Source organism: Plasmodium gaboni, chromosome 14 (genome assembly GCF_001602025.1).
Source record: "Plasmodium gaboni strain SY75 chromosome 14, whole genome shotgun sequence".
NCBI lineage: Eukaryota > Apicomplexa > Aconoidasida > Haemosporida > Plasmodiidae > Plasmodium > Plasmodium gaboni.
In genome coordinates, this window is record NC_031494.1 from 487638 (window position 1) to 500192 (window position 12555).

The following is a 12555-nucleotide window of genomic DNA, read 5'->3' on the forward strand; positions in this document are numbered from 1 at the left end:
CTTTTTTAATTCAAAACAAAAAAAAGAAAAAAATATATATATATATATATATATATATATATATATAAACATTACAAAAAAAATTATAAATGAAAGCAAAATTGAAATATAATTGTATAACCAAAAAATATAAAATATATTATATATTTATATATTGATAAATGTTATTCATTTTGATTTTTATAATAACCCAGTTACCAAATATAATACAATGATAACATAACAAATCATATTAATATAGGTAAAAGTTAATATTAATAGCATAACGATTTATTTATAAATTTTTCTTTTGGCATTGTTATTCTTTCTTTGAATTCTACTCTCTTTTCAAATACAGGTAAATTGATATCAAAATTTTTTTTCTCTAAAACATCTACATATTTATTATAAAAATCGATAAATTCCGGATTGATGCATGTATATATAAAAACGTATGCATTCTTTACACACTTTAAAATATCTTTTCTATTAATATATGAAATATGGTTATCATCACATTGTAAATAAATATTATTATTAGATTTGGTTAGAGCGATATAATGTCCATAATCTGTTCCAGATCCTATATGTTTAATTAATCCTGTTAATTCGAATGAAAAATAATTATTTTTTTTTTTATTAGTGTTGTTCATATTTTGCTCTTTCAAATTTACATTTGATTGTCTATTATTATTTACATCATTATTTTGAAGAGGACTATTATTATCATGATCTTTAGAAGGAGAATCGAAATTATGATTATATTTTATAAAATCTACCTTAAAATTTGTAGATCCAACATAATATTCATAATAATCTATTTTATATTTATATATTATTTTTTTAAATTTATCATTTTCTCTATTTACTTTAAAAAAATAATATAACATATCAATATCTTTAGATATCCTTAAAGATATATCTTTATATAATTTAGAAAATTTTATTTTCTTTAATTCTTTTATCAGTAGTTTTTTTTTTTCTCGTATCATATTTCTTAAAACTTTTGATGTCAATTTATTTTGTATTTGTTTTTTATATAAACTTTCTTTGAGATCAATTAAAATATTTTCAATAATTTTTAGGACGTGTATATTTATATTATCATTTCCTCCTCTTAATTTAATACATTGATTAGTATTCATATAATTTTCTTTTATCATATATTCTTTTTCTTTATTATTAAGAAATATATCTTCATTATTATTTATATTACAAATAATATCATCATTAGAACACTCTCTCTTTTTATTTATATTATTTAAAAAAAAATCATTTTCGTAATTAATTTTGTTTCTTCTAAATGAATGTTCAGGTATTATATTTTCTTCATTTACACTTTTCTGTGCAGTATTATTATAATTTATATTACAAGAATTATTCTCATGATATATATTATTATTATTATTATTATTTCCATTCATGGTAGTGCCTACACAATTTGTTTTATTCATTTTTTCATATAATGATATAACATTATTATTAAAATTATTCTCGAATAAATCATAATTATTGACATAATATTTCATATCTAAATATAATGGATAAGATATATTTTTGTGATTTTTTACTATATCAAAATTTGAATTCATAAAAAATCTTTTTATTTGTATAGTTAGAACTCTTGGTAATTTATTAATAACACATTGTTTTGTTGCTTTTTTTTTTTTTTTACATTTTTCACAATAATATCCATTTTCACCTACTAACATTTCCTTGGACAAAAAATTCTTTAAGGCATCTTCCAAATTATTAGATGAGCTAATATCTAAAGATAATTCATAATATTGTTCATATTTAAGTGATACATTATTACAATTCATACATATGGTTACATTTTTTGATACTCCTGTAAACATTTTCTGTATATAAATCGATGAAAAAAAAGATGTCTTTTCTAAAGAGTTTAGAAAATATCTTAAATATTCATGTACATCTTCTTGATAACCTATATGATAACTATTACACATATATTTCTTTATATAAGGTATTAATACATTTTTTATTACACTTTTTTTTGATATAATATTACAAGCGAATTGTTCAAATAAACAATAAAAACAAAATGTTTTTTTTTTCCTTTTTTCACAATTTAATGAATGTAATTTATTTAATAAATCTTTACAAATATAAGGAATTCTTATAATAGCTTGAATAATACTATTAAAGAAACATATATTCTGACCATAATTATATAACCCAGCACCCTTCGAAACACTAAATGATGCATCTACATTTAAATGAATAAGTTCTTTGCTTTCTTTAATCTTTATTTCTTTCCATATAAGATATTCTTTTAAATTCAAACCTTGTTTTGTTATATATTCAGATATTTCTTCATCACTAATATTTTGTGCATTACCTGTTAATATAATATAATTATTATTATTATTATTACTATTAATACAACCATTTGTACTTGTATGTTCTTCAAACATTTGGTCACTTTTATTTTTCATATTATATTTTTCTTTGTTGTTAGTTTTTTTTTTTTTTTTCCTCTTCTTTTTTACATTTTCTTCATGCTCATCCAAATTAACATGATCCATTATATTTTTATTAACACAACTATTCATTTTTTTTTCTTTAATTTTTTTTTCTTTTGCTTCATCAAACAAGTTACTACTATTATCTCTTTTTTGTAACAAATCGGAAGTATAATTTGGATCACTTTTATAATTTATTTTTTTATCATCATAAATATTATCACTTTTATGTTCATTATTACTACTATCACTTTTATTAGTTCTTTTTTCTAAAGAACCTTCTCCTTTTATTAATTTATTAATAGACAAGACATTCATATATTTATAAAAATTATCCTTATTGTGTATATTATTCAATATTATGTTATCCCCCTTATTCTTTTTCTCATTATCTAATTCGTTTTCATTACACAATTGTATTTTCTTATTTTCATTTTTTAAAATCAATTGATCTTCTTTTTCTTTAATATCATTCTTTAAATTCATTTCATTCATATCATTTTCTTTCATAACATATGAATTAATTAATTTATTATTATTTTCTTTTAATTTCGATGTGTTCAAATACATGTCCTCACTACAATGTCTATGATTAATAATATTATTAGATATTTTGTTTTCAAGTTTATTAGATTTCTTTTTATTTAATATTATATAATCATCACTAAGAATTTCACCCATACAATTATCCTCACTATAAATATTATTATTACTATAATTTTCGTTTATATAATTTTTTTTTTCATTCGTTACATTCTTTGAACGTTTTAAATTCATTTTAAATAATTTATTATCACACTTGTTAGGTTGCAGGACTTTTTTTAAATCATCATAAATGATTTCAGACTTATTCTGTTCATTTAAATTGTTACAGGTTTGTTTATTCTCCATATTTATAGTTGAATATATTTCCTTCAGATATACATATTGTTTTAATTTCTTTTGTATTTTATTATTCTTTATCTTCATAAATGTTTTTAAAAGATTAGATATATAATAATGTGACCTTTTTCTATTATAAAATATAGATTTTAAAATTTTTTTTCTTTTTTTTTTTTTCTTTTCTTTTTCTTTTGTGGTCTTTTTCTTTTCATTGATATGATAAATAATATAAGAATAATTTCTTTTTAAGATTTGAATTTCTTTGTTTATTCGTTTGGATATTAATACATTTTTTTTATTATATTTCCTTTTTTTTTTTATTTTTGAATTCATTTGTCTTATTAAGTGATTTTTCTCTTTACATTTTCTGATCATGTTCATATCATTTTTGTTCAAGGAAATAAATGCGTTATTAATTTGTTCAAGATATATTTTTTCATCATTTTTTAATTCGTCTTTTAATAATAATTTACTATTTCTTTTATTTGTGGATCCTTTAAAAATATTCTTGCAAGAACTATTACTCTTATTAATACAATTATTGTTCTTATTGTTTATGTTATTGTTAGTGTTTCCATTTATATTATTTTTTTTATCTTTACCTTTTATATGGATCTTTATAAATTTCTTACTTTTCGATTTATTACTTATTATATTCTTTTCCTTCCTTTTCTTTTTCTTATATAAGTTGTTGTTTTTTGGGCATTTCGATATTTTGTTTTTCATCTTTTCTTCTTCGTTCATCATATTTAAGGAGGACTTCCTTTTTTCATTATTTTTTGTATTAGATTCGTTGTTATTTCTTATAGAAAATGAAGATTCAATTTTGTCTACAGTTCTCTCTTTATAGAAGTCCATGTAGTTGTTTAAAATTGAAACATGTAAAGTGCCTTTAACTAAACTCATAGTATTTATATATTACATATATATATATATAAATATATATATATATATAAAATAATATAATATATATATATATATATATATTTATATTGTAATGTAATACATTTTATACATTCTTTATATTATTTAAAGCATGGACATTTTAATATATATTTTTTTTTATGTTAACATTTATATTATATATAAAAATACATACATATAAATATATATATAAATATATATATATATATATATATATATATTTTACAAGTTGTATATTAAAAATTAAGTTACATAACCTACAAACCTATAATTAATTCATAAGGCGTGGTTTTATAATTTATCTCATTTTTGAGGTGTTGCTTCTTAAAAAAAAAAAAAAAAATCATCATTATGATTATTATTTATATAATTGTATACAAATCTTATACATTTAACAAAAAAATGAAAAAAATAATTAAAACAAAATGAAATGATATAAAATCAAATGAAATAATAATTAAGAATAAACAATTAAATTATTAAAATGATTAAAGAATTGAAAATGTAAAAAAATTAAAACATTAAAACATTAAAAATAATATTTATATTTTTATAAATTATAAATACTTTATTTTATAATATCATTTATTTACATTTCCATCTTTATAACATTATACAAATATTTTCCTAGCTCTTTTTTTTTTATATATATATATATTTTTTTTTTTTTATATGATACAGGAAAAAATAAATAATCAAATATATTAAAAAATATATACCACATGAAATTATTATTTTCTGTGGTTTCTTTATTTTTTTTTTTTTTAAAGTATAAAATAAATTGTTGTTATTATATATTCAAATTAAATATGATACAATATATAAATACAATATAAATAATAAAAAATATTAAAAAAAAAAAAAAAAAAAAACGGGAAATATATAAATAATAAAAATATATAACTTTGTATAATTAAACATTATTTTAATTAAATATCATCATATAGATATTTTTTCTATATTAATTTTAATTTTTATTTTTTTCATTATTTTTGAATTATAAATTTATAAAATAATTAATAATAATATATAATGTTGTAATATTTTTTTCTTTTTTTTTTTTTTCAATATGTTATAAATAATATTATATATATATATATTATTAATATATATATTATATTTTTATTTTATTCACCTTATATAATTGCGCGTTATGCATATGATATTAATAATATGGATGAATAAAAGCTCATATAAAAAAGAGTTCTCCATAAAATATATATTATTATATATATTATATATTTATATACAATATTATATATTATATATTATATATGTTATATATTGATATATACAGGTTGTATTACTTCTTATCATATTTCACAACGTCAATAAATATCTTGAAAAATGTAGAATTAATGTAAATTTTTTATATATCTTGTACTATTGGTGTGCTTATGCCAGTTTGTTAATTTATAAAATTATATAGATTATATATATATATATACAATGCGAGTATTTTTATATTGAGATGATAACAAAATAAAATAAAATAATAATAATATAAATTTATATTTATATTTATATTTTTTTTTTTTTTTTTTTTTTTATATATATTTATATATTCTTATAATAATTTATTCATTCTTTTCAAAATATCTCTTTTTGTAGTTATTCCATATTTCTTTTTTTTTAAGTTAAATATATTTCTAAATTTCATTTTGATCATTAATAAAATATCGTAAATTATGAAAACATATTTCCCTATATATTTCTTGTTATACTTTTTTTTATTTCTATATCATAATAAATCCTCATCTTAATTTAAAAATAAATAAATAAAAATATTCTTATAATGTATAATAATTAATTATATAAAATTTATATATATATATATATATATTTTTTTTTTTATAAAGTTTTATTTTTTTGTTAATTCATTTAAAAATAAAAAAAAAAAAAAAAAAAAAAAATCATATATCTTATAAGTGAAATATATAAAAAATATATATAATGACCAATATAACAAAATTATGAAAAAAATATATACAAAAATGACATGTAATTATATAAAAAAATATAAGATCTTATAATGTTTAAAAAAAAAAAATAATAAATATTCAAAATAAATATTAATAATTAATAATTTATATTTAAAAATATGTTTATATTATATATATATATATATATATATGATATTCATTCAGGGCGAAAACTCTTTTTTTTTTTTTTTTTTAATAAACATTTCCCTTTGGACAAAAAAATAAATCAAAACATATAAATATATATATATATATATATATATTTTTATTTATATATTCTTTTATGTAACATATATTTTTATATATAAACATTTACATATTTATATACACGTTCTAGTTCTCTTATATTTTGTCTCTTTTTTAATATAATTAAATATAAAAAATAAAAAAAAAAAAAAAAGTTACAAGCAATATTTTATTCTGCTGGAGGATTCATATTAGGTGGGAAAGGTAATTGTGGAGCACCTGGTGGTAATCCTCTTACTTGATTTGTATTATTATTTGGTACGTTCTGATTAATTTGCATATTTATTGGAGGCATCATAGGTCTCTGATTATTTATTCCCATATTTGGTAATCTTATATTTGGATTAATTGCTGGATTTAAATTTTTATTTGCACCTGTATTTAATACCATACCTGTGGGCATAGTACCCATAGGATTACCTAGAGGATTATTAAAATTATTTTGCATAGGTACATAATTATTTAATGGTATGCCTCGACCCGTTGCAATACCTTTATTGATAACATTACTCATAGATTTTTTATTTATTGGTGCTTGTTCAGCTGTAAAAGAAACAATGTTTTCTCCTCTTATTAATATTAATCCAACCACACGTTTTATCTCCTAAAAAATTAAATATATATATATATATATATATATATATATGAATATCACATATATGTGTTATTTTATATCTACAATTGAGTATATACTAATATGTATATATTATTACATATATAACTAAAATAAATTTTATATATTTTTTAAAGCATAATCATTAATAATATATACTACGAATATGTTATATTTTGATATTATTAAATCATTATGTATATTTTATTTATTAACATATACACAATTATTCTTATAAAATAGTTCTCTCAAATACAAACAAAATCACATATATATATATATATATATATTTTACCTTCATTGAATTCTCCTGACTTTTTACTTTTCTAAATTCTTCGGCATCTACTAAAACTATATTCATATGCCTATCATATGAAAGAAAGGTACCAACAAAATATCTTGTATCACTTATAGTAACCCTAACTCTATACTGTAGCCATGTTTCTAAACGTGAATTTTTTCCCATCCTTTTTTCTTTTTAAAAATATATACTTATATTATTTTTAAATATAAAATTAATTACACAAAATTGATAATTTACAAATATATAAATATATTTATATATTTATATATATATATATTTATATATGTTTATCCTTTTGTTTTTGTGTGAATATATAAATGTATATGTACAAATACTTTTTATATTTAATATACTTTTTTAAAATATACATATATATTATATATATATAATATATTATATTCTTATGTTATTATTAAGGCCTTCACCATCTCATTATTTTTTTAAATTCTAATAAAATCTCAAATGAAATTCAATTAATATTACAGCTTAATATATATAATAAATATATATAAATATATATATGTATATATAACCTTATTTTTTATAACCCATTCATTATATATATATATATATATATATATATTTTTCTTCAAAAAAAATATAAAATAATTATGTCAAGAATATATTATGTTTATACATGTAATAATATGTAATTATATATTATTATACAGTTATTTTTATAAAGTTATAATTACAAATCCATATTCTCTTCATATTAAAAATATATGAATAAATAAATATATACATACATATATATATTATTATATTATATAATCTATATGTTATAGTTCAGTACTATTTTTATTATATTTAAAAAAAAAAAAAAAAAAAAAAAATATATAAATACATAACTTTTCCGAGAAAAACACAGAAAAATGAAATACAAACCCATAAAAAATATATAATATATATATAAATATATATAATATATATATATTCATAATGTATACCTATAATATATTTATTATATGTATATGTTTATTATGATAGGGTTTATAATATACATTTATTTCAAGTATATTATAATATATATAATAAATTTACAATATTATAAATATATATTTATTGTTTATCAAAATAAGAAACAAAATAGAATTTCATTATAATTCTTTAAATTAATAAATGTCAAGTTAAAATATATATTTAAGAATAAAATTTAATAAATATAGCAAAACAACATGTTAGAAAAAATAATAAACATAATATATATATATATATATATATATATATGTATGTTACCCAAAAAATAAATAAAAAAAACTAAAAAAAATTTAAACATATATATTTTAAATATATATTTATATATATGTATTTATTTATTTATTTATTTATTTATTTTTTATTATTAAAGATAAAATTAAATATTTGAGAATAATGATGAACATATAATACCTTTATGTTTTTCTTAACATGCTGAGGGAGTGATTCATATTCGTTTGAATTTTCTTTTGGTATGATTAAAGTATTTATACCAAAATTTTTGGCTACATTTAATTTTTCATATAATCCCCCTATTTTTAAAACATAACCATTTAAATTAATTTCTCCTGTCATACATATAGTATTATCTACTGGTATATTTAAATAATAAGATAAAATACAAGTAACAAAATTTATACCAGCACTTGGACCATCTTTTTTTATATCTCCATCACTTAAATTTATATGAAGAGGTTTACTTTCAAAATTTGGTATAATCGTATTTAATAAGTTCATAGAATATGTATATGCAATAAGTATACTTTCTTGCATAGTTCTACTCACATTTCCAGTTATAGTAATATTATAATTTAAATTATTCTTCTTATTATTATTATTATGTATAGTATCATGTTCGTAATGCGAATTATTATGTGGATATATTTTATCTTCCTTTTTTTTATATTTATTTGAATTATTTTGAAGAATATTATCATGGTCATATACATTTTTATTATTCTCATTATATGAATTTAATACTGGTTGATTATTCATAAGAGAAACTTGAAGTGCTCTTTCTTTTTCTTTGACATAACCATCTTGTGTCATAAAAAATGAAGATGTGAAACATTTTTTTTCATTTTCTTCATAAATGTTATTATATATATTTTTACATGACTTATTAGAAATTGAAAATATTTCTTTTTCAGGATGTACCATTTCTATATTATTTAATAATTCACACATATTTTCTGTTTCATATATTTTATTATTCTTTAATTTTTGTTCATGTATTGATATCATATGATCATCATTATAACCCATTTGATAAAAATTATAATAATTATGTGATTTAATTTTATCGCTCAAACTTGATACTTCTATCATAATTACTTGTCCTCCATTCTCAGTAAAGGCTAATGATTTTACTAAGCCCTCACATGTATTTACATTTTTTTCATTTCTTTTTATTATATTTTCATTATTTATATTTAAGTGTATATTATTATGATAATACTTTTTTGTAATTAATTTATCTGAACTTATAAATTCAGATATATTATTTAATGTGATGTCTATTTTTTTATTATAACCTTTTATTAACATATATGCCCTTTTCTTATATATATTATATAAGATATTATAGAATTGTCTTAATCCATTTTCTTGAGTATAATTATCAAGGATATATAATAACATATCATTTGATATATTTAAATATAATGATGTAATTTTTGTTTCATTTTCTATTTTGTGTTTTAAATAATTTTTATATATATCTATTTTTTCCATATTTGTATATGCATGTATATTTATAATTTCAACTCTGTCTAATAACACATCAGGAATATTTTCTATAGAATTTGCAGTACATATAAAAAATATTTTAGAAATATCCACTTCAAAATTAATATATTGATCTTTGAAATGTTCATTCTGTTCTTTATCAAATATATTTAACAACGTATTATAAATATTTGTATTTATAAAACCTATTTTGTCAAACTCATCTAATATAACTATAGGATTCATAATTCTTGTTGCTATCAAAGAATTTATAATTTGACCTTGATAACTATTCACATATGTTTTTCTATGTCCTATCAAGTCATTCATATTATGTATATTATTCATATTAATTATATAATAAGGAATATTTAGACATTCGCTTATAGATTTACATATAGATGTTTTACCTGTACCTGGACTACCAACTAATAATAATATTTTAGATTTTATACTTTTATTTAATATATATAAAGCTAAATATTCTAGTATATATTTCTTTACATCCTTTAGACCATAATGATTTTTATTTAGTATATTTTCACATTGAAAGATATTATCATTTAACAATTTAAACTTATTAAATGGAATATTTAAAGTGGTATTTAAATATTGATAAGTCGAAGAATATTCATTCGAATTTTCACTATATAACATAAATTTATTTATATCTTGATTTATAATTTGATAAGCTTCATTACTTATATAACTACGAATTAACATTAATTTATCTTTAAAATTGTCACATAATAAATCATGATCATATTTAATAATATTATTTCCATCTGTATGTTTTTCTATATGTTGCTGTTGTTTTTTTAATATATTTATTTGTTCTTTTATTATCATATTTTTTTTATCATTTTCAAATTTTTCATTTATTTGGTCATTTAATTTTTGTTTCATTTCTAACAAATATATATCATCACATAATAACTGTAAACATATTTTCAATTGATCTTTTAAAATATTTTTTTCTAACAAATTCTGAATGCTAATATTTTTAGATAAACTTATATTTCCAACAAAATATATAAGGTTATATAAATTTTTCGTATTATAATATTTTAATAATATATTATATTCTCTATTATTACAACTATTCATACATATTATTTTTTTTATTTTATCAATTATTTCTAAGTAACATATTTTTATTTCTTTATTATTAATATCATAATCTTTATTTCTTATTATATCTATATATCCTACTTTTTGAACTTCATTCCACTTTTCTATTTTTATTTTTGCTATTGTCTCAACAACAATACGATATATAGACTTATGCATATTCAAATTTAATTTTTCATTATTTTTTTTTAATTTGTCATGTATTATCAAATCATCTTCTCTGTTCATATTTGTCATTTCTAAAAGTTTTTTTGATAAATAATTATTATCCTTTTCTTTTTTATTCCTTTCATTGAAATGAACCTTTTTAATAATATCATTAGTTTCATTTATTTTATTATAATCCTTTTCGTCACATATATTATTTGGATCATCCTCATCATATAGAATCTCTTTTATTACACCTACACATCCGTAAGAATATATGTCATTAAGGTTGGTAAATATATCTATATCTTTTCTTAATATATTTATATCTACTTTTATTCTTTTATCATTTAAAGAATCATGAGGTTCATATATATTACAATTATTATCATCAAATGTGTTATTTATTTTATGTTGTGTCTCTATTATGTTCTCCTTCTGAAAAAAAAGGCCTACAAATATATTTTTCTTTTCCTTACAATCATTTTGAACTCCTAAATATTGTACCACATTTTTATCACTATTCAAAACATAGGTAAGCCCAGGAAATAATGGTTTATTTAATAAAGCCACACACTTTACCTCTTTAACTCTTTTTAAATCGTTTTCATAAGGATCTCTTTTCTTGTTTGTTGATGTTCTATAAAAATAATATGCGTACCTATTGTAATTTGCTTTTCTCCTAACTTTCAGAAGGTTCCAATGCAGCGCCAGCATTAGGAGCTCACAAAAAAAAAAAATATATATATATATATATATTTATTTATTTATTTGTTTATTTTTTTGTTTACGTGCAATGTTAATTATCCTATAATGTATTCATTCAAAACGAATATCATATAACCTTTATAAATTATTTAAAAAAAAAAAAAAAAAAAATTTCACAAATTCTAATATATATATATATATATATATATATTTTAATACAAATCTACAATATGGAATCTATATATGTATAAATATAATATTTACGAGATAAAAAAAAAAAAAAAAGATTGACATACATTTATTTTAATTATTCTATTATCATATAAGTCAGTGTTCTTTCTTTTTTTTTTTTTTTTTTTTTTTTTTTTTTTTTTTTTTTATTTTAAAAAATTTTAAAAGGTTTTTTTTTTGGGTGGAAAAAAAATAAAAGTTGTTTATTTTTTTTTT

General features: G+C 17.5%; 3 protein-coding genes across 3 annotated transcripts; all 3 read right to left on the reverse strand.

The window, feature by feature from the left end:
• Positions 1-254: 254 nt before the first annotated feature.
• Positions 255-4253, reverse strand: PGSY75_1414700 (putative ubiquitin carboxyl-terminal hydrolase; the record flags this gene model as incomplete). The annotated part of the gene is made up of 1 exon (XM_018787852.1): positions 255-4253. The coding sequence occupies one exon, from the start codon at positions 4251-4253 to the stop codon at positions 255-257; it is 3999 nt and encodes a 1332-aa protein (XP_018639224.1).
• A 2415-nt stretch (positions 4254-6668) lies between these two features.
• On the reverse strand, positions 6669-7578 carry PGSY75_1414800 (putative small nuclear ribonucleoprotein-associated protein B; the record flags this gene model as incomplete). Its single annotated transcript, XM_018787853.1, has 2 exons — positions 6669-7103; positions 7408-7578. 2 exons carry the CDS (start codon positions 7576-7578, stop codon positions 6669-6671), a joined length of 606 nt encoding a protein of 201 aa, XP_018639225.1.
• Positions 7579-8748: 1170 nt separating this feature from the next.
• Positions 8749-12117, reverse strand: PGSY75_1414900 (putative ATP-dependent protease; the record flags this gene model as incomplete). The annotated part of the gene is made up of 1 exon (XM_018787854.1): positions 8749-12117. The coding sequence occupies one exon, from the start codon at positions 12115-12117 to the stop codon at positions 8749-8751; it is 3369 nt and encodes a 1122-aa protein (XP_018639226.1).
• Positions 12118-12555: the final 438 nt, after the last annotated feature.